This window comes from Ylistrum balloti, unplaced genomic scaffold, assembly GCF_031769215.1.
Source record: "Ylistrum balloti isolate Yb309-2 unplaced genomic scaffold, AGI_CSIRO_Ybal_v1 Utg370892, whole genome shotgun sequence".
In the NCBI taxonomy this organism is placed as follows: domain Eukaryota; kingdom Metazoa; phylum Mollusca; class Bivalvia; order Pectinida; family Pectinidae; genus Ylistrum; species Ylistrum balloti.
This window is the reverse complement of record NW_026782507.1, coordinates 879334-903733: the sequence shown is the minus strand read 5'-3', so window position 1 is coordinate 903733 and position 24400 is coordinate 879334. Positions and strand designations below refer to the sequence as shown.

The 24400-nt window shown below is 37.7% G+C and overlaps 1 protein-coding gene across 1 annotated transcript in view; it reads right to left on the bottom strand.

Annotated features, from left to right (window-relative positions):
• The window catches only part of LOC132559313 (GATOR complex protein WDR59-like), a 51444-nt gene extending 27992 nt beyond the window's left edge, over positions 1 to 23452 (bottom strand). Inside the window, exons 1-17 of the mRNA XM_060223923.1 lie at positions 23389 to 23452; positions 21300 to 21349; positions 20226 to 20370; positions 19465 to 19550; positions 17370 to 17450; positions 16850 to 16887; positions 12936 to 13024; positions 11213 to 11329; positions 10432 to 10509; positions 9154 to 9393; positions 7660 to 7881; positions 7123 to 7284; positions 6445 to 6540; positions 4003 to 4180; positions 3141 to 3210; positions 1832 to 1985; positions 984 to 1126 (exon numbers count right to left, since the gene is read on the bottom strand). Coding sequence (XP_060079906.1) covers positions 984 to 1126; positions 1832 to 1985; positions 3141 to 3210; positions 4003 to 4180; positions 6445 to 6540; positions 7123 to 7284; positions 7660 to 7881; positions 9154 to 9393; positions 10432 to 10509; positions 11213 to 11329; positions 12936 to 13024; positions 16850 to 16887; positions 17370 to 17450; positions 19465 to 19550; positions 20226 to 20370; positions 21300 to 21349; positions 23389 to 23442 — 2003 coding nt within the window. The 5' untranslated portion in view covers positions 23443 to 23452. The remainder of the gene's footprint in view (positions 1 to 983; positions 1127 to 1831; positions 1986 to 3140; positions 3211 to 4002; positions 4181 to 6444; positions 6541 to 7122; positions 7285 to 7659; positions 7882 to 9153; positions 9394 to 10431; positions 10510 to 11212; positions 11330 to 12935; positions 13025 to 16849; positions 16888 to 17369; positions 17451 to 19464; positions 19551 to 20225; positions 20371 to 21299; positions 21350 to 23388) is intronic.
• Between the last annotated feature and the right edge of the window lie 948 nt (positions 23453 to 24400).

The following is a 24400-nucleotide window of genomic DNA, read 5'->3' as shown; positions in this document are numbered from 1 at the left end:
ATTTAATGTCTCACATGTCCTACCTGTAATGTGTGCTGAGATTTAATGTCTCACATGTCCTACCTGTAATGTATGCAGAGGTTTAATGTCTCACATGTCCTACCTGTGATGTATGCCAAGATTTAATGTCTCACATGTCCTACCTGTAATGTGTGCTGAGATTTAATGTCTCACATGTCCTACCTGTAATGTGTGCCGAGATTTAACATCTCACATGTCCTACCTGTAATGTGTGCCGAGATTTTCCATCTCACATGTCCTACCTGTAATGTGTGCCGAGATTTAACATCTCACATGTCCTACCTGTAATGTGTGCCGAGATTTTCCATCGCACATGTCCTACCTGTAATGTGTGCCGAGATTTAATGTCTCACATGTCCTACCTGTAATGTTTGCTGAGATTTAATGTCTCACATGTCCTACCTGTAATGTATGCAGAGGTTTAATGTCTCACATGTCCTACCTGTGATGTATGCCGAGATTTAATGTCTCACATGTCCTACCTGTAATGTGTGCTGAGATTTAATGTCTCACATGTCCTACCTGTAATGTGTGCCGAGATTTAACATCTCACATGTCCTACCTGTAATGTGTGCCGAGATTTTCCATTTCACATGTCCTACCTGTAATGTGTGCCGAGATTTAATGTCTCACATGTCCTACCTGTAATGTGTGCTGAGATTTAATGTCTCACATGTCCTACCTGTAATGTGTGCCGAGAATTTCCATCTCACATGTCCTACCTGTAATGTGTGGCGAGATTTAATGTCTCACATGTCCTACCTGTAATGTGTGCCGAGATTTTCCATCTCACATGTCCTACCTGTAATGTGTGCTGAGATTTAATGTCTCACATGTCCTACCTGTAATGTGTGGCGAGATTTACCATCTCACATGTCCTACCTGTAATGTGTGGCGAGATTTAATGTCTCACATGTCCTACCTGTAATGTGTGCCGAGATTTAACATCTCACATGTCCTACCTGTAATTTGTGCCGAGAGTTTTACTGATAGGTAACAGATAACTGCTATCATAGACCTTCACCGGGGCTAAATTAGGACCTTTCTGTTTGTCTATATCTTCACTCTTGTCCACCTTAGATTTCATTCTCAAGCTGTTCTTCTTCTGAAAATTCAAAAATTCTCGAATTATTACTCCAAATTTTACCTTCAACCTTTCTATTTTCTAAGGTGAAAGAAACAAAACATGCAACTGTGCTAGTCAACAACTTTATATGAAAATTGATGGGATCTCATAGACACAAGTTCTATGAACAGAAAAATCTCAAATCCAAAAAGGAAGAGTTTGGCAATCTAGAACAAAGCTTTGTCACTTAATAGATTATAATACTGTTTCCTGTAGACTCCTGAAGGCTATAAGATTTTGTTGCCCAGAGAACATCCAAATGTTTGAAGATCTTTCTACCACGTTTTCAATGATGCTATGACACATACAATTCTACACAAAAGCACACGCAGGCAATCTTTTCCTTGGGGACAGAATAAGATAACATCTTCTCCTCTTGAGAGACACAATTATCTTCATAAGGTAATCTTGGTTTTTCTCATGGTGTAAGAAAATGATATTGTTGACTATGATGTGAACAGACTTATCTCAAACTGAAAGTCATTTTTTGAAGTTTCATAACACAGATGTATCTTTTCCAAGCAAACTATGAAAGCATGGAAGAAAAAAATTATCTACTGACAGCTTATCAAGACAAGATTTTTCTAACAAATGTGTGTACAGAAGCAGAAAGACAACAGAAGCAAATCCATCTCCAATACATTTTTAACTGTGTACTCTTAGCATACAACACTAAAATCTTACCTTCTGTTCTTTATAATAATAGGACTTGATAGTGAAGGGATCAGAAGTAGTAGGAGGACTGCGAGCAAATGAGTACTGTTGGTACGGGGTCGGGGCAGCATGAGTGCTCCAAATTTTTGCTCGGGAACTGTATTGTGTTAGCTCTGATAAAGCCCTGAAAGACAAAATATAGGTATTATATATAGGTATAATTGTTGATGTTTATAGAAGTTTAATACAAGTCTGAATCTATTCAGAAACATCTATTAATGAATTACAACAAACAATATATATCGACAACATATTATTATAAATTCTAATTTACTGCAAAACGTAATTATTTAATTGGCCAATTCAGATACTTTGCGACAGTATTACAAATTTCTCTTTTCACATTTAATCTGGATGATGATTGTTAATGAAGTCCATGGCCTCAACATGTTACAAAAATAATATTAGGAACCATGGCTTGACCCAGAAAGTTCTCCCTATTGAATGTTACTGGTGTCAACAATTGTGATCAAGATTGTTCAGATTTCTAAAATTATAAACAAAAAGAGCAATTATTTATGAGGCTTACTTTGGGGTCAGGTAAGACTTACTTTCGGGTGTTGTCAGACTTTATTTTGGGTTGTGGGGGGTACACACTTACTTTGAGGTATGACAGTACAAATTTTAGGGAGTGGTTAGGCTAAATTTGGGATGTAGTCAGAATTACTTTAGGGTGTAGTCAGACTTTGGGGTGTGGTCAGACTTTCTTTGGGTAGGGGCCTGACTTACTATGGGGTATTGTCAGATTTACACTGAGGTGTTGTGAGACTTACTTTGGGGTGCAGTCAGACTTACTTTGGAGTGTGGTAAAACTCACATTGGGGTGTGGTCAGACTTACTTTGGGGTGGTGCCAGACTTACTTTGGGGTGTGGTCAGACATGATTTGGGATGGGGCCAGACTTACTTTGGGGTGTGGTCAGACTTACTTTGGGGTGGTGCCAGACTTACTTTGGGGTGTGGTCAGACATGATTTGAGGTGTGGTCAGACTTACTTTGGGATGTGGTCAGACTTACTTTGGGGTGGTGCCAGACTTACTTTGTGGTGTGGTCAGACATGATTTGGGATGGGGCCAGACTTACTTTGGGGTGTGGTCAGACATGATTTGAGGTGCGGTCAGACCTGCTTTGGGGTGTGGTCAGATATACTTTGGAGTGTGGTCAGATCTACTTTGGGGTGTGGTCAGACTTACTTTGGGGTGTGGCAAGACTTACTTTCGGGTATGGTCAGACCTACTTTGGGGTGTGGTCAGACCTACTTTGGGGTGTGGCAAGACTTACTTTGGGGTGTGGTCTGCTCCTGTCCTTGCTTTCTTAGCTTCCCTGGCTCTCCCAAATACAACAAGATATCCTACACAAATAATCACATCAATAAAGAATCAGCGATTAATTTTTGAAAATCTTGCTGAGACAGAATAACAGGAATAGTTAGTAAGAAAATACAGAAACATTTAGAAAGGCATCCAATCTGAGTTCAACATATCACTACAATAACTGTCACAGGTACTAGTGTTTGGAGGAAGAAACTTAGAGCCATATCCCACATCTGTAACTAAGATTTTTAATCTGATCTGATGATACTTTCAAAGTATTTTTAAGTTGGATTTTGTGCCATTTTGTTTCCAAGAAGCCTTTTTGAATCCAGAATTCAACTGTCCTAATTTTTTAGTATAATTCACATTGCAGAAATACGGTCCATAACACTAATCTGCCACACAGGAAATGAGCCTCACTAGTGTATAAGGAGGTATTCTTCTTCAGTATATGACAAAGCTAGAACTAACCTGTAGCACCGAAGTACGCCTAACAGGTATAGAGGGGGTCACTTTCTTTCATATATATCAAAGTTAGCATTAACATGTGGCCTAGAAACACTGGTACAGGACATAGGAACAATATTCTACAATACGGTCAAAACACTGGTACAGGACATAGGAACAATATTCTACAATACGGTCAAACTTTGTTATCTCAAAGTCAATGGGAAAACTTCAAGTTATCAAATTATTTGATTTAAGTAAGATAAAATGTTTAGAGTAAAGTTTGGCTTGGATTGACAAAATACTTTGAATTATACACGGTCTTTGAGTTATACGAGTTTGAGATAACAAGGTCTGAGTGTATATTGAAAACAGGTGATCACCTGCTGCACAGAAGCGTGCCCCACTGGTGCGGGGAAATGGAATGTTGTGATCCGACATGTAATGATATGGACTATAGTGGGGTGGAAACTTGTTGTGGCCATGGAGCTGTTTTGTTGGTTTGTGAGCAAATGGCAGATGCATGGGTGTTTCTGATTCTGGAGTTCTTCTGTCATCAACCTGTTGTATGATAAAAAGACAAAAGTCTGATCTGCAAAATCACACAAAAATTAATTCTCTCTACACTCCTACATTTTTTATTCCAACAAATCAAGGAACCTGACAGCAGTACATCAGTAGATTATTTCTAATTTGTAAATCTGTACAAATAGATCAAACTTTCTATCCCACCAGACAGAAATATCCATACTTCCTGTAAGGGTAAGATTAATAGAATCTTCCCCTACCCTGAGGGTGTGATAGAGAAATCTCCAACCTGAGGGGTGATTTTTGTTGTTGTCTAACCCGAGGCTCTGCCGAGGGTTAGACTACAAAAAAATCACCCCGAGGGTTGGAGATTTCTCTGTCACATCCTCTGAGGGTAGGGGTTGATTATTTTTCTCCCACCCCATTATTTCTGCCACGACGTAAACAAAATCCCACGGTACAAGTGTCTGAATGGCGCATGAATATCACCATTCACGTTTCCAAAATTCTACATTCTTCCGCGAGAGCAAAAATGACAGACTACAAACGCAATATGAATAACCATTAGAAATATTAATTTTGTGGAAATTAAATATTTTAATTAGAGATAGATACATGGAAATACTTGTATTGAACAACATTTAACTCTGTATCATTTATTAAGGTAGCGTAGGCTTGCCGCGATGTCATGGACAAAAAGGGGATTTCCCAGTTTATAATGACGTCAATTGTTTATGCGCGCGAAAAATTGCAATGGTGCGAGTGTCACGCGTGTGTTCATTCAGAATCAGTCATAGATGATCCTCCGACGTTTATTTGTGTTCACTGGACAAGGATTGATATAGTTAATGTTAACTGTGATGTTACAGTCGCGCATTACGGAACCTGCAAACAAAGCATCCACTCGTCGGTTTGAGTAAGTTGTGATAGCCGACTGAGGTCACCGAGTGCAGTCATGTGGGATAGATTTATTCTCCATGGGTGTTCCACATGGGACATGTCTATCCTACATGGGCTGAGGTGGGAGAAATCTCTATCTTACCTTGGCAAGTCAGCCTGCACACACAGGAAGTGACATTTCAGGGTCATGTAATTGTTAATGACGTCACTTTTATGACATGTCGAGGTCAGTTGTGGTCATTGACAATTGTCATCTGGGCCTCAAATGCAAATGACCATGGTTATAATCCCTAGCTGGAGGTTTTGACGGAGAAATATCTTCCTACCCTCCAGCTAAGGAAAGATCCTGTAAATCTAGTCACATAAGCTATATAATTTAGACAGAAAACACTTTACATTTTGTCTTCATAAACATTACATTAATAATGACATGGTTTTTCTATGTAAGCAAAGATTCTTTGCTGTTCAATAGTTCAATTTCAAGTCGATTAAAAAATTTCTGTACTCACATAGAAGTAACTGATAAGTTTTTCTTTTATTCCTGCTAACTCAATGCATAATATTCCAAACATGATGTTATTAAATTCTATACTATGAAATCAAGCCATTCTAATGACAAGGAAATCCTACAATCTCTACCCTAAGCTAAGAAAAAGAAATCTCACACTGATAAAAGTGTGGATACACCTGTCCAGGGTACGAGAAAAAGAAATCTCACACTGATGAAAGTGTGGATACACCTGTCCAGGGTACAAGAAAAAGAAATCTCACACTGATGAAAGTGTTGATACACCTGTCCAGGGTACAAGAAAAAGAAATCTCACACTGATGAAAGTGTGGATACACCTGTCCTGGGTACAAGAAACAGAAATCTCACACTGATAAAAGTGTGGATACACCTGTCCTGGGTACAAGAAACAGAAATCTCACACTGATAAAAGTGTGTATACACCTGTCCTGGGTACAAGAAACAGAAATCTCACACTGATGAAAGTGTGGATACACCTGTCCAGGGTACAAGAAAAAGAAATCTCACACTGATGAAAGTGTGGATACACCTGTCCAGGGTACAAGAAAAAGAAATCTCACACTGATGAAAGTGTGGATACACCTGTCCAGGGTACAAGAAAAAGAAATCTCACACTGATGAAAGTGTCTCACACTGATGAAAGTGTGGATACACCTGTCCAGGGTACAAGAAACAGAAATCTCACACTGATGAAAGTGTGGATACACCTGTCCAGGGTACAAGAAACAGAAATCTCACACTGATGAAAGTGTGGATACACCTGTCCAGGGTACAAGAAACAGAAATCTCACACTGATAAAAGTTTGGATACACCTGTCCTGGGTATGAGACACATATCAACAATTTATTGACATATATAACAACTCACCGTAAGTTTCTCGAGGGAGGTGGCCAGCTGTCTGAGGACCGGCTCCAGACAGTTAGTGTTCCTGGTAACATGCTTCAGACAGATATCTGTCAGGCCCTGTAACCATAGCAACAGTGATAAACTTAATAAGCATGCAAGTAAAAGTCAGTAATCTTCTCAATCATGTTTCAGTTTACATATACATTCAAGACAATTTTGCACAAAAAATGTTAAAAATAATGTAAAATGTTTAAGGAAAAAGTAAAACTTGTAAATATCTTATATCAACGTTGTAAATTATTGTTTCATTAAAAATCTAAATGAAGATGTTACACTACATTAAGGGTAATTGGTAAGGATATACTTTTAACAATGAATATGAGTGTATAGTGCTGTGTAATATTACTCTTCTAACTCTAACTAACCTGCTGTCAATTTTATTGTCTTTAATACAGCAACAGGATTTATCAGTTACGTGATAAATATTTTCAAATTTTTTTCTCATATCAATGCCTTTATATTAAATGTGAGAACCAAATTAGTCAATACCAGTTTGGTTGACTGAATCCTGAGTTGTCATTTCAATGGAAAAAAAATTTTAAAATGAAATCACAATGGCTATTTCTTGCTCCGTAATGGATAAAAAGGCAGAGACTATACTGAAGATGTTAACTGATGTAAAAGAGCATGAATACAGACCAGATGAAGGCGCTGTTGTACTTTGTTTTTGATGGTGGCGAATAGGATATCCAGACTAGGCATGTCGTTGTTGGGGTAGTTGTCCGGGAACACGAGCTTCAGACGTACATTATGGTTGTTGGCTATTGCTAACACTATACATGTCCGGGTGGTAGGGTTCAACTGTGAAAAAGAATAAATCCTACATCATCCTCAGGGCTTTCACACCCCATTTTGGGACTGGGGCCCTGGGCCCTTAGAATTGGAAAAACTTGGGGTCTAAATTGGGAAAAAAGATACTATTTTGCATTGGGAATGGGCCAAATATCGGTCCCAAATCTGGCAGATCGAGAGCCCTGATCCTATCACTACTAATTAGATTTTCTTCGATACCATGTTATTTTTCCTGTTAATCAACAACCAATTCCTTTGGAATAATTATCACAACATTTTTTCTGGTTTTCTTTCCAATATTAACATGAAAATTTCATTCGGATGGGGTATCATTGTCTTTCTCCACTTAAACCAATGAAAATCCTTGTCTTAGAATGTACATACCTCTTCAACAACAATATTTGGTATCTCAACATTAACCAATGAAAACTCTTGTTTTAGAGTACGTGGCTGCTGTGCTGTGATACTGTCTGGGCTGCCTGATGGTTGACGAGTTGTCTCCCCTCCTTCTCCCTCTTCAACCTCATAGCTATTTGTACTACTGACCAGGGATAGAGCACCTAGGTCTTCACCGTCTGGCAAGTCTCCAACATCATGACCACACAACTATACAACACAAATCGTAACATGCCAATATCATGTCTGCACAATTTTTATCACCAGGAAGTCAGCAAAGGGCGTGTAATGTGCCCAAGTACCTATGTACTCCGTTAACAAGTTCAGAAAATGCTGCAACACTGATCACATGTATTTATGATCTATGGGTGACAAAGTGTTCTAAGTGAATAAAATCCTATTTTTAACACACCAAATTAAAAAGATGTTTTAGAATTTTTAACACACCAAACTAAACTATGTTTTAGAATTTTTTGAATACACCAAATTAACCTAACGTTTTATAGCAAGAGAGATCTTTGCCATTTTTGAGGTTGGAACCAGACTGAGAAAGATCAGCACCTAGAAATGTAATAAATGAATAAAACAACAGCCCATTCCATGACTCCAATAAAAAAAACACCCTTTTTTCTCAAGATTTGGGTAAAACCATGCAAATCTGAATCCTTAATAACAAGAGGCCTAATAGGGCCTGAATCACTCACCTGGCTTTGCTTGGTTGAAATTGCTTCATTCAAACTACATGAAAAGGAATTCTAAATATCCAAGCACACAACACAAAACCTATCTACTTTCCTATTGGACCCCAACCCTCTGTCTTCAGAGGGGTCAGTCAAACCATTTATAGTTCAGACCATATCATTTCTACAGGAGGAACTTACTATATTTCCCCTATTAAGCCATGTCCCTCCTTCACCTAAAGGGCCAAGACCTAACACCTATACAAGATTGATTGCACTTCAACCAAGGATGCTTCAGATGAAATTTGTGCAAAATCCAATCATTCCTACAAAATAAGTAGGATTTTTGAAAATTTTTACCTTTTCTAATATCCCGCCCCACCCCGCCCCGCCCCGAGGCCAAGACCCATTATTTATAAAAAAAACCTTGATTCCTCTTGACCAAAAAATGTGTCAGAAAAAAATTTGGACAAAATCCAATCATTCCTACAGGTGGAGTAGGAATTTTAAGAATTTACTCTATTTCCCTTATTGGGCCCCATGCTTCCTTCTCTCGAGGGGCCATGACCTAACGTCTGTACGAGATTGATTCCACTACACGCAAGAACACTTCTGACAAAATTTGTACAAAATCCTATCATTTCTATAAGAAAATTAGGATTTTTAAGGAAATTACTCTGTTTCCACTATTGGGCCCTGCCACTATCGCTCCTAAGGCCATTTTGCCCTTTTAGCCAGGTGAGGTAAAAATAATCACAACTCCTTTTAGAATTTTAGAAGAGTAACAGATGTTCTTACTAACCTTCTGATGTTGTAGGTCTACCTTCCATACACGAAGGGTTTGGTCCCGGGCCCAAGTGACTAGCTGAAAGTCACGATCCTCTTCTGTCTGCTTCCGCCATTGGAATTCCAAAATTGCATCCCGATGGCCCATGAACTGGTGTACAAGTTGGACATTGTCTTCAATGGTCCAAAGATACAGAGAATTGTCTCCCCTTCTAATCTGTGGCACAGCTACACTGACTAACCCATGGCCGAATGGCTGAAATTGAGAGAGAACAAAGAACATATTAAAAGTCTAACACCTCATGAGCACTGTCAACTGTTATCAGAAACATCTGTAAGATACTCATGACCCAATGGCATGCATATCATTCATGAATTTATAGAAGTTGTCAAATGTGACCTTTGACCTTTCAGCCTTGACCACTTTGATACAAAAAATGTAGAACTTATGTTATGGTACTATTGAGTAAATCTGAACCAAATCTGTTGAGAGATTCTTAAGATATAACATTGATTCAAAATGGAACATGGATGGGACACCACGTCATCAAGTCTTAAAAATATTCACTAATTACCTATTCTTAAAAAAATTAACTTATCAGTGAGCAAAATAAACAAAATGTTATTACTCTATAGAGTGATGCAAGCCTGACAGTTCTTAAATAAAACATTTTAGTACATGTGCTGTACTACTTTCTACAGAATCTTCTACAAATGATAATCACAATTGACCAAGTACAGTGCATACCAAAAACTGCTCAAGTGAAAAAATAGGTGAGACAAGAGAATCCACCACACAATTATTCCAAAGTGTAGACAAATCAGGAATGATGAAAGATATGATGCTAAATATCTACAATAATGTACTAGGACACTGAAACAGGTCAGTAAAAACTGACTGTATACCTTCCAAGTCATCAAGTGGAAACTACTACTACAAGTGGAGATGCATCATCTCAAGACCACTGATCCTCTAAAAGTACTTTTCTTATTAACCATGGCAACGGATTTCCTGGAATATTTAACTGACTGGATCCAGTAAAAACAAAGATTCAGGGAAATCCGACCATCTTTATATTTGACCAATCAGGAGCCTCTGTTGTGTGCCTTGATAACTGATTTGGATTTACCTGAGTATTAATCAGAGATAGCCAGTAAATCAAACAGACACCTCAAGAGTTACAGCCATTTTCTCATAGACACAATAATGGTGGCCAAATACCACATCAATTAAAATTGTTCAGATAACTAGAAAATGTCTATTAATCTTGTATGTCTTTATTGTCTAACTTACCGTGTACCGTGCTCTCCACACTGGACATCCGGCAGACATGGAACCTTTAGCCTGTCGGAAATTGGTAACATCCCAGAACTGTAAAGGAAACCATTACATGGTGATTTCAGTGTATTTAGCGGCAGTGATATCCGTCAAAAACTGTTTTACAAAAACATATTCTATTATATCTTCAATTTTTTCATGAATGACAAATCAGTATTTAACTTGCCATTCTGCCTCCAATAATATTGTTTTTCTCTGCTTCATGTAACATAGCCCCATCCACTAGGATGTATATTACCTACATGAGCACATTACTGTAATTTTGTCTATACATTCTTATACAAAATTCAAATGATAAAATAACACAGAGTCTGAAAAAGAAACTTCTATCACTTGTCAATATTTAATATGATTGTCAGAAACCCAATTCTATTTGGTACTTTTCACAGTCAAGTAGGATAAACATCTTATTCTGAGATGTTGAACATTCCACACCAGCTATTTGCTGGGTTGAGTAAAGGGCTATCACACTCATAGTCAGGTCAAAGGTTACATACTATTTACCATGTATATTTGTCGTTTTCAATGTACTTTGGGAGAATTAATATTCTCAATCCCTCTGGCAAACTTTTTTCCAGGTATCAAATTCACTTGAAAAAGTCCGTAGAAACATTCAAGTACACGTGCACTCAACATAACATGCTTTATGTGTTAGACTGGCCTTGTAACAGGCAAACACACAAACACCAAAAGCATACAACACAGGTACTAATGAACATGTGATGTTATACTGTACCTTGACAGAGCCATCCTGGCTTGCAGTGGCCAGACAATTTTCATTGTGTGGACTCCAGTCAAGACCATGGATCTTCGACAAGTGAGCTGCTATGTAAGTCAGCGGAGAGTTCCCTTTCTGAAAGTGAGAAATGTGCCGATCGTTGAACAGAAGTAACAAGTTAGATAAGGACCATCTTACAATGACAGAAACAACAGGGTCAGAGGGCCTGTATCACTCCCTCACATAGATAATGATGTCCAAATAACCATCATTTGCTTGATAATCTTTTGTTAAAGTACCAATGTAACTCACAAATGAATACAGTATCTATAACGTAACATGGAATGGTTGCTCTTGATACTTCGGGTTTCCAATAGTGGATGTTTTTAAAAACAAAATCTTACCCTTGTGAACCTGGAAGTCATTTTTTAAGGAAATTCTGTAGACTTCCATCCTGCTTGCAAATTATCAGGCCCTATGACTTTTGAAACATGAGAATATTTTTGATCATATTTGAACAACCCCTCCCCCACCTCCTCCCACAATCTTGATTATTTGAGAAGTTTAATTATATGATAAAACATCAGTACACTGACATCACTTGAGAAAAAGAATCTCAAAATATTCTCACATATCTGAATCTTCTGACATTAACACAAACATCTAGGTGAATATTTATAGGGCTCCATCCCAGGTACCTACTGGCCAAATACAGGACTCTGGGTCTTCTTGAAATTGAAAAAAAGATTTTGCAAAAAGCTTTTAACATATTTGACCCATGAAGCCTTCATAACAAAGATATTTTCTGGCACAATACCAGTATTGTGGAGGTTTCTGGAAATTTATAACATGTTTCCTGAATGTTTTAACATATCTGACCTTTAAAATAGCTGAAAGTCATTGATACAATGCATGATGAAACTTCAGCCAAATATCGATACACATGGTCTTCTCGAAGTTTTATTGACCCCTGTAGCCTTAAATATAGGCCTATATCATTTATATGAGGAAACATGAGAAAACTGTCTAGTTCTTTATCCCAGGGGTATTTTGCCAAAACATCACTATCCAGTTCCATAGAGTTTTCTTAAAGTAAAATTTGACAGACAGCAAAGGACCGAGGATGGAACCTTTATCATATCACAAGCACACAGACACTTTATGCTTTATGAGCTAAATATGATTACTGAATGCTGGAATGTGTATGGTTTATACCCTAGGAGCAAATCGAGACAAAATAATACAATTATTTACTATTTCATAACCATGACATTTTCTAGTAGCATTATAAGGATCAAACTGGGTTTCATCTTCTTTGATTTCTTTTTTTCCCCCCAAGCCAATGTCAGGTTTGTACAAAATACATATATTCTACAAAGATAAAAAACATTTGTGGATACTTTACATTTTGACAAATATTTGACAATTAACATGTCAAATGAATTCAAGTAACTGTAGGGTTTTGATACTCCAAATATTCGCTTTCACAAATAGTTATCAACTTGTAGATGGTTCAAAAAACAAAACTGTTCTTTTTCACTAAATACAAAACTTCCTATAAATTTAAATATTGTTACCTTTGGTTTGTTCATACTGATACAATGTGAAATATCATTTTCTGTAAATACCACAGCAGTAAGACTTGTTTAACTTCCTAATTGCTACCAGTTGATTTTGCCATTATACATGTTTAAAGCAACATATATCTCTAACGTTTTTTCACAGTATTGAATCAACATACCCGTGGGTCCCAGAGACGAACATCACCTTCATGTGTTGTGGCAAACTGATTGGTCTGGATTTTATTCCACATAACTTGTGAGGCCCCAGCTGTGGAATGAAAAGTGAAGGTAAGTACAAAATCAAACAAGACGTTATCCTGTATGTACAGTTCAATGAGAAACAACATCAAATATCAATGATCTTAAGGGCTTTATATATACTCAACAAAAAAAGAAAGCTAACATGTTTCCTTGGCGAATACCTGTAAATGAGTGAAAACAAAATGACGTTTATGCAATATTAGAAAATGGTAATGTTTTACATTACAAAATCCAAGGGGGTTACCAAAATCATTCAAGTGTGAAAGTCTGTATTAGCGAAAGAGCTGCACGAGGTTTTCTGCGACTAACTTGTATCTTCACTTGAATTTCATAAACATTCAAACTGACAACTGTTACTCAGATCCTTAGGACTTAGAAATCACCGAATCTTGCTATCTATCAACTTTATCATTATGCCCCGGCTGTCACAAGTACAAAGAGAAAGGGCTGTAGGCATGATCCAGGCTGGGGAGTCTCGCCGTGGAGTTGTGCGGCATTTTGGTTGCAGTGTTAAGACAATTTGCCAGTTGGTAAGTCGTTTAAACCAAACTGGGTCAACATCCAATCGTCCCCGAAGCGGTCGACCCCGTAAAACGACCACCAGGGATGACCGTTGTATACGATTGATACACTTACGCAATCGATTCGTAACCGCAGTAGAGACTACAAGGACATTGTTTGGGCGTCGTGCGTCTCCCCAAACAGTCCGCAACAGGTTGAGGGCCAACCAATTGAAAGCGCGGCGTCCCTACACTGGACCCAATTTGTTGCAACGTCACCGTAATAATCGGCATAACTGGACCCGTGTTCACCGTCGTTGGGCCTTACGACAATGGAACAATGTTCTGTTTCCAGATGAGTCCAGGTTTTGTCTGCAACACGATGACGGAAGGCGCAGAGTGTGGAGGCGACGAGGGGAGCGTTTTGCGAACTGCTGAGTCGCAGAACAGGAATGCTTTGGCGGCGGAAGTGTAATGGTTTGGGGTGGTATTTGTGGTGGGACCCGTACCAGGCTTGTTGTGTTAAATGGCAATTTAACTGGCATTCGATATCGGGACGAAATTTTAAGACCAGTGGTTCTGCCATTCTTAAGACGCCATGGCGTTGGCGCCATTTTTCAACAGGATAACACACCAGCGCACACCAGTCGCGTCAGAAGAACTTTCTTGTAGCAGAATGACGTACAGGTGTTAGATTGGCCATCTAAATCACCTGATTTGTCACCGATTGAGAATGTCTGGGACGTTTTTCGGCGACGCATGAGAGAACGTCAAAATCAGCCGTCAAACTTGCAGGAGCTGGTCCAAGCCTTGATCGCTGAATGGAACAACATCTCTCCTCGAATTATCCGCCGGTTTACGAGTTCCATGCGACGATGCTGCAATGCTGTTTACTTCGCAAACGGTGGCCATACCCATTATCAATGGTGTTATCTTTGAAATTGACCCCAATGTCCTTTACAGTCGAATAAAATCAACTGAACGCAAAGTTTTATAATGAACCATGACTGCAGTTTTATCAGAATTGATCAATTACTTTATTCGTACATGATTAGTAAGGATTTATGAAGGGGTTAATTAATTAATCACAGAATAAAGTAGTGTTACCTTTCTTTTTTTGTTTAGTATATGTTCACACTATCTCTCAGCACAGCGATTCCAACCTCCTGTCTCACTACAGTAATACCCAGCTCCTGTCTCACTCTAGCAATACCAACCTCCTGTCTCACTATAGCAATACCAACCTCCTGTCTCACTATAGCAATACCATCCTCCTGTCTTACTCTAGCAATACCAACCTCCTGTCTCACTATAGTTATACCAACCTCCTGTCTCACTCTAGCAATACCAACCTCCTGTCTCACTATAGCAATACAAACCTCCTGTCTCACTATAGCAATACCATCCTCCTGTCTTACTCTAGCAATACCAACCTCCTGTCTCACTATAGCAATACCAACCTCCTGTCTCACTCTAGCAATACCAACCTCCTGTCTCACTATAGCAATAACAACCTCCTGTCTCACTATAGTAATACCAACCTCCTGTCTCACTATAGCAATAACAACCTCCTGTCTCACTATAGTAATACCAACCTCCTGTCTCACTATAGCAATACCAACCTCCTGTCTCACTATAGCAATAACAACCTCCTGTCTCACTATAGCAATACCAACCTCCTGTCTCACTATAGCAATACTAACCTCCTGTCTCACTCTAGCAATACCAACCTCCTGTCTCACTATAGAAATACCAACCTCCTGTCTCACTATTGCAATACCAACCTCCTGTCTCACTCTAGCAATACCAACCTCCTGTCTCACTATACCCAACCTCCTGTCTCACTATAGTAATACCAACTTCCTGTCTCACTCTAGAAATACCAACCTCCTGTCTCACTATAGTAATAGCAACCTCCTGTCTCACTATAGCAATACCAACCTCCTGTCTTACTATAGCAATACCAACCTCCTGTCTCACTATAGCAATACTAACCTCCTGTCTCACTCTAGCAATACCAACCTCCTGTCTCACTATAGCAATACAAACCTCCTGTCTCACTATAGCAATACCAACCTCCTGTCTCACTCTAGCAATACCAACCTCCTGTCTCACTATAGCAATACCAACCTCCTGTCTCACTATAGTAATACCAACTTCCTGTCTCACTCTAGAAATACCAACCTCCTGTCTCACTATAGTAATAGCAACCTCCTGTCTCACTATAGCAATACCAACCTCCTGTCTCACTATAGCAATACCAACCTCTTGTCTCACTGTAGCAATACCACTCTCCTGTCTCAATATAGCAATACCAACCTCCTGTCTCACTATTGCAATACCAACCTCCGTCTCACTATAGTAATACAAACCTCCTGTCTCACTATAGCAATACCAACCTCCTGTCTCACTATAGTAATACCAACCTCCTGTCTCACTATTGGAATACCAACCTCCTGTCTCACTTTAGCAATACCAACCTACTCTATCACCACAGCAATACCTGCTTAGTGTCTCAGCATGCAAAATGCCCATGTACTGTCTCAGTAAAGTAATAGACACCTACTAACAATAATGCACAGTAATACCCCCTACTGTCTCAGGACAGCAATTCACAGATGGCTACTTCAATGAGTAACACATTGGATGCCTACAGCAAAACCACAGAACCTCTTGTGCAGTGATCTTCAAACAACAGATTTTGTATTTACTGACATTTATCATGACTCTCATGTAGATACATTAACACTGGGAAGATACGATGATTGCACTCTCTGATATATACCACATTACATAGTTCATTCCCCACTATAGTTCTGTTTGAATTTATACTCAAAAGTATCAATAAAAGATAACCCTTTTTATATGTCCATCAGGTTTCATCTTCTCTGGTGAACAGGCTCCCAGGTGGCAAAATCACATGAACCCTTTAAGGTTTGTCTGCCATGCAAATGACCTATTGTAAAACACTATCTGATTGGCCTTCTGCACAAAAGCTAACCAATCACACAGCCCGTTTCACTTTTACTTGTGTCTCTATTCCTGGAAACTAGTTTCACTTATATTTTTCAATATTTCTATTTAATTAGCTGTTTCTATGTTTTGTAAATTTTTTTTTTCAGCAAAAAATCTAGAACAAGACCAATAATTTACACGGGTATGGTAGATTTTAATTTGGATCTGTGCTGTTATCATGCATAATGTGTATCTTGATTCATAAGTTCACCAATGTATTGTCCATGTCCGAATATAAACATACCCTTCTTCACAGTACAGACAAATATGTATTTTTTTCTCAGCACCAATATGGATATACATACATGATTACTTACCAACTGTCTGAAAAGATGACTGCGGTTTTCTAGGTTCTCTGAAATTACGATCAATGAAATAATTTTTATTTCTTTCATCAAATTCAAATATACAGGTGTAGTATTATTGCTTTAAATAAATCTATGAACATCAACAGGACAAGTCAATGCTTTAAAATGAAATTTTATAACATAATCTAAAACAAGAGGTCCACGGGCCTTAACGGTGATCTGACTACAAAAACGTTCAACAGGGAGAAGGGTTATTTTTTCTACTTCTAATGAAATCTTTCTAAGAAAACTGTTTTCCAATTATAAGCTCAATGGCATCATTGGAACTGGAGAAGTTGAAAATATGTTTTTCAAAATGGCAGGCATTGCTGCTATCTTGGATTTCAGACGAACCCTTAAGGTTAGTTGTCTTATAAAAAGCTAGTTACACTAGGACTCCATTCAACTCAACATACAAAGCGTTTCTGATTAACCATATATAACATCATAGAGATAATGCACACCATCCAGTGGGTGATAATTTACTTACCGTACATCCCAAAGATGTGTGAAGGTATCAACAGAACAGGAAGCTATTACATTCACATCAAACGGGGACCAGTCAATGTCACTGAAAACCAGAACAAATACAAATATATCAGTAATTTATTGAGACTATAAGAATCAATCACAACAGTCTGCGGAGTGGTAGTTACTAGGATTTATTATACCGTCTACCGGTTTCGCCCTCCCGGGCTTCTTCAGGACAACAACATGAATTTTTATCCCCCTAAGGTACATAAAATGCGGCTCCCTCAAAATTATAAATAGTACATGTGCTATTGTGACGTAACAATTCAAAGTTCGTTCACTATAGCATATGATGTTAACTCTATGTAACAAAAATATAGGAACGCGTTTGTTGGTTTATTGTATAGTTTACTTCCCAGGCGCCCATCTGGTAGCCTGTAGATTGTGGTATCCAAGAAGTTTACCTCCGTGTCACTGACCTCAAAAGTAAAGTAATTTATTGAGATATTTGCATATTTAATACACTGTTTAGGGTGGTTCTATTTTTTATTATTTTTAAGGATGGAATCAAACTGCAGAAGGAGTGATGTATTGAATATAGAACTGATAAATAAGTAATCATTGATAAGTAATTTCTCCTTAAAATTCATCCCTTTTAAGAAGTTTTATTTCTTTTACAATAATTATGAAACAAGATTTCAGATAATATAAATCCCTGTTGCTGGCCCGGATGTAAGTACGTGTGGGGTGTTAATGTGGAAGGATACCGGGATACCCAAGGAAAACCCATGTGGTCAGACAGGTGACCCAATACCTTTTCATGTCCATCTAAAAAAATCAAATCCCTAGGTGAAAGGAGAGTGTGTTACCACTGTGCATTCTGACCATCCAAATACATCCTTTTAAGTACACAAGTTTTGGCAGAATCACAAAAATTTGAGTCATCGAAATAATGTCTTTTACAGTACCTGGAACTTCTAAAAACATTTAAAATTGAACTAAAAATCACTGATTTTTTTATATTTCATTATTCAAACCTGTTAATGGCAATAAAAACCTTTTACAATGTAAGCCATTTACTGTATCTCATATATTACTGTCCTGACCATGGATTGATACTTAATCTAATAAAAAGTCCTGGATTTACATTATAATTATCCTTCGAGTCTGGTCATGAAGTGATACTTACACTTACCTGACTGTGCTGGAATGACCCTCAATGTTACCAAACATTCCTTGTAGTGGATGGACTGTGAAACTTACCTGACAGTTCTGGAGTGACCCTCAATGTTACCAAACATTCCTTGTTGTGTAGTGACTATGAATCTTACCTGACAGTCCTGGAGTGACCCTCAATGTTACCAAACATTCCTTGTAGTGGATGGACTGTGAAACTTACCTGACTGTCCTGGAGTGACCCTCAATGTTACCAAACATTCCTTGTAGTGGATGGACTGTGAAACTTACCTGACAGTTCTGGAGTGACCCTCAATGTTACCAAACATTCCTTGTTGTGTAGTGACTATGAATCTTACCTGACAGTCCTGGAGTGACCCGCAATGTTACCAAACATTCCTTGTTGTATAGTGACTATGAATCCTACCTGACTGTCCTGGAGTGACCCTCCATGTTACCAAACATTCCTTGTTGTGTAGTGACTATGAATCTTACCTGACAGTCCTGGTGTGACCCTCAATGTTACCAAACATTCCTTGTAGTGGATGGACTGTGAATTTTACCTGACAGTCCTGGAGTGACCCTAAATGTTACCAAACATTCCTGGTAGTGGATGGACTGTGAATCTTACCTGACAGTCCTGGAGTGACCCTCAATGTTACCAAACATTCCTTGTAGTGGATGGACTGTGAATCTTACCTGACAGTCCTGGAGTGACCCTCAATGTTACCAAACATTCCTTGTTGTGTATAGTGACTATGAATCCTACCTGACTGTCCTTGAGTGACCCTCAATGTTACCTGACAGTCCTGGAGTGACCCTAAATGTTACCAAACATTCCTGGTAGTGGATGGACTGTGAATCTTACCTGACAGTCCTGGAGTGACCCTCAATGTTACCAAACATTCCTTGTTGTGTATAGTGACTATGAATCCTACCTGACTGTCCTGGAGTGACCCTTCATCATACACTGGTTTGTACAGACACCATCCTTCCAAGCAAACAGGTCTAGTCGCTCATGGCACTATAACATATACAAACAGAACTGTGCTATCACAAGCAAGCTGTAAATAAAGGTATATCTGACTACAACATCACTCAATGGAAATACATTTAACAAATAATGGGCATCTGTAGTACCAATAAAATTGAAACCATCATGTTTGTGGCTGGGGTTGTGAACCTTCTGCTGACAGGTACAACACTGAGATTGTGAATCTTCCACTTACAGTTGTGATAGCTGACAGTGTGAATCTTCCACTCAAAGTTGTGACAGCTGAGAGTGTGAATCTTCCACTTAAAGTTGTGACAGCTGAGAGTGTGAATCTTCCACTTAAAGCTGTGATAGCTGACAGTGTGAATCTTCCACTTAAAGCTGTGATAGCTGACAGTGTGAATCTTCCACTTAAAGCTGTGATAGCTGACAGTGTGAATCTTTTATTTGTAACAGTGACACTGGTTTTGGCATGTGAGCATGTGTGAGGTGTATAGTTCCTTCACAGCTGTGACACAATGTTTTGGGCATATAAGAGGAAAGTGTTTCACTTACAGCTATAACAGGGTTGTGAGCATAGGAGGGGAAAGTGTTTGACTTACAACTGTAACAGAGCTGTAACAAAATTGCGGATGTGTGAGGGTGGAGGTTTCACTTACAGCTGTTACAAAGTTGTGGGCATGTGAGGGTGGAGGTTTCACTTACAGCTGTAACAAAGTTGTGGGCATGTGAGGGATGAGGATTCCACTGGACACAATTTATATCCCATTTCTCCCACTTGCTCTGTCGTGGATGCCTGGCCAGTGGTTCACTTCCACTTAAAGCTGTGATACAAAAGTGTGCCTTTCCACTTACAGTTGTGATAACAGTGTGAAAAAATCTTTAACAAAATTAATATGTGATAGCTGACAGTGTGATTTTTTTTTAAAGCTGTGCAATACAAAAATCAATTTATTCTTCTAAAACTACTATCACTTATCATTGTCATTGACAGGAGGCATTTCAAAGGTGGAAAAACAGTGAGGGGGACTGGTTTTGGCAGTTGTGACACATGTGTGAGAGTGTAAATATTGACTTTGAATCACAGCTGTGACACAATGTTTTATAAAATATACAAAATTGCTTCAAACTGTCTGTATCAATTGCCTTGTATGCATGAGGATATGATACAATAAATCAAATTCAATATCAAATATATGATACATTTATCAAATTCAATATCAAATATATGATACATTTATCAAATTCAATATCAAATATATGATACATTTATCAAATTCAAATATATGTACATTTATCAAATTCAGTATCAAATATATGATACATTTATTAAATTCAATATCAAATATATGATACATTTATCAATTCTCTATATGATACATTTATCAAATGGTTCAAATATATGCATTCCTCAAATTCAACAAATATATGGCCTTTATCAAATTCAATATCAAATATATGATACATTTATCAATATCAAATATATGATACATTTATCAATATCAAATATATGATACATTTATCAAATTCAATATCAAATATATGATACATTTATCAAATTCAATATCAAATATATGATACATTTATCAAATTCAATATCAATATAGTTTTATACTGTACCTATGTGATTAAAACTGATTCTACACTGGTCCAATCAATTTGTACCATTCATTGATAAGTCAGTATACCATTTACATAGAAGATCAGCAACAAACCTTTCCTTTTTGGCCTCTATTTATATATATTCTGCCACAAATCAGTTCATTTATGAATACTTACCCAGCTATCACTGTCAATTTTCCTAAACAGTCGACAGCCATAGACTTTGCCTGAAATACAAAATTAGAACTTTAACCCTATGACAAGATACTGATTTAAGATTCAAATGAAACTGTTTAACATACGGAATTTGTTATTTGATTGTATTAAGCTTATCACACGTAATTGTATAAATAATCAGCACCAATCTGGCAATAACAGATATACATTAAATGCCAAATAATGAATTAAACTGCATTATTCAGCCATTTCATCTTCCTAGCCTACTATGACTTGTCAGCAATCACAGGCCTAAGTATAGAGACCCAGAAGGCAAGTGCAGAACCATCACTACAATAACTTTCACTTTCTGCATCCCTGGACATGTCATTGAAGGGACAGGCGAAATAAACTGATTGGTTTCAGAAGAAAAAAATAGACCAATCACAGGCTTATACGTTCTTTTTGAAGATTACAAAGGAGCAACACCCAACGTCTAAGCAATTACAACAATGCGACCACGGATTGTTTAGATGTACATCAAAAGATTAAGCTATTCTTTTCGTCCTGTCCAAAAGTTGGAACCTTCAAATTTTCCATGACATGTTTCTGAGGTGTAGAGAGCACAAGCGATTGTAATCCCTGGAGTATCAAAGATGGTTACGAACATCAAAATCAGCCTAAATAGATATCAAAATATTTCAGGATGTCCAATTAGTCAACATATACATTTCCAGTATTAAGTCATTTTGAAATAACGTGTTTTAAATGTGTTGATATTTAAAGTTTGTACAAAAGACACACAAGTGAATAGCACCTTTTCCTACTTTACAGTGAGATACAATAGAACTAAACAGTGAATTAAACATCTACCAACTATATGACAAAATATAGCCCAATGTATTCCAACATTACACGACATTTTTTAAAAATTTGTTCCAAGTTATTGAATTAACATCACGACAGGACATAGGACATTGCCTCTTAATGTCAATGCACTCACTGAAAATAAATCCCCCCTCCACCCCCTGTAACTCTGTTTGTAACTGCACATGTTAGCATGAACCTATTTATATGAATACAGATATTTAGTCTGTGGTATTAGATGATAAACACTTCTCCTCTAGTCACATGAATTTAGTCTTGCAAGATTAGTTATTTCTTCTTGCAAATGCGAAAAGGCTTTCATCTTACAAAAGGACATCTGATTTTGGAAAAGGAAAAAGTCTACAGAAGTGTGTTATTATGTCAGGTTTATGTTTGTATCAATGTGTCGTAACATTTGGGAGATGAATATCTTGTTAAATAACATGACTGAGGACTTGCTCTTATCTCTATTAAAACATGGGTAGGTACATTGTTAAAGCATGGATGATGATATTTGTACTGAACTTTGAAACATGTCTTAAATATCAGTTTAAAAATACCAGACTTTCCATTCTGTTTTTGCATGTGTCATGGATAGAAAAGTAACAATTTGTTTGCAATTACACATTGAATGCTGACTGAGGAGTCGGCCCTTTTTTCCCTCACTTTTTGAAGGGCAGTAGTTCTGATGTTCATTGACTCCAGTTCAGATCAATGTTAATAAAAAGATATAGTGCCAGAATTAAATGCAGTTGATAACAAAAGTGTTCAAATGATCACTACACAGGAAAACAATGGGTAAAGTAAAAGCACTGAACAATCTAAACACGTCAGGGTAAAACAGTTACCATCAAGGTTTATCACATTTTCAGAAAACACCAAATTTGATATATTACATCAAAATACATCATGACAAGATGTAGATGTCACTTCTTTTCCGAATTGAAAATTCAGCTACTAAATGTATATGTTTTGACAGGATGAAGTTACAATGCTAGGCCGTGGGATGTGATCACAGGAGTTTGTTTCTATTGATCAATGAAAGACAACGCAAAGTTCAGCACAAAACAGATCATAACAGACATGAACTCCTGTACTGATAAAATGTCAATAAACAGATGAAGGCCGCTGATTTTGTTTTGTTTAAAATGGTAAAGCATTTTGACATAGGGATGGGAGGAGATTAATAATATCGGAGAGAGGTTTTTATTTCACTCTGTACTTCTAGTACTTGTAGATTTACCTGCAGATCGCCATAATCTGCAACAATTTGCTCTGAACTCCACATTGTTGCCATTCTCCATCTTCTTTTTTCCTAACTGAGTCGGTCAGACGCTTCGAAAACTAAGCGTTTTGAACACTCAGATCACCGGGGAATGAAAAGGTTCGAAGTACCTGTAGCCGTAACCAATTAAAGAGATGGTTGAGGGGAGATGGCAAAACCTTATATCGGTCTGAAAGCAAGAAATTACAAAAGGAGCGCATAGTGGTAATTACTGTCTCTGTCACTTCACTGACATGCGGAGCATGCATCTTTGGCTCAGTTGGTAGAGCCGACTGGATACCACACCAGAGAGCAGGGTTCGATTCATGGTCGGGGCACTCGACAGGAATGTGTATTTTTCCTGTTCTTTCATACATATATCGAATAGATTTAGGCATTGCCTACATAAAATGGACGCAAGTTAAGCACAATTGTATATATGTATATATATATATATATATATATTTACTGTATACACTATTTTGAACCGTTGTAAATGAAATGCTTGGAAAGATATTTTAATTTGACGTTCAAAATATCATTTTATCAAGGGATCAAAATGTCTCATTACGTGTTTCGATAAAAGTTCCAGCGACCGACTTTTCAAGCATTTTGATGGGTTTTTTTTTTTACTACATGTACATTCAATTTCCACACACGATGCCAAACAATAATAAGTGCTCGTCACAATGTATATTCGTCCAAAACACAAGGGGTTAACACAGGAATATAATGGAAGGCTTTCCCAGGACAATACCCTAAGTTAATAGGACTAATGGTGGCGACCAATATCCCCATACTATTTATCATTTATTCATCTGAATAGATATTGACGTTTGTAAGTACGCTGCAATTTTAGATATAGCTTCAAGGACAAGTTTTATCCGATATACATTGTAGTGTATATACTTATGACAGGAGCGGGAAAATGCGCAGACCTTCCGAACTCTAGATTTATTTATTTTAGCGGGTTTTACGTCCAATATTACTA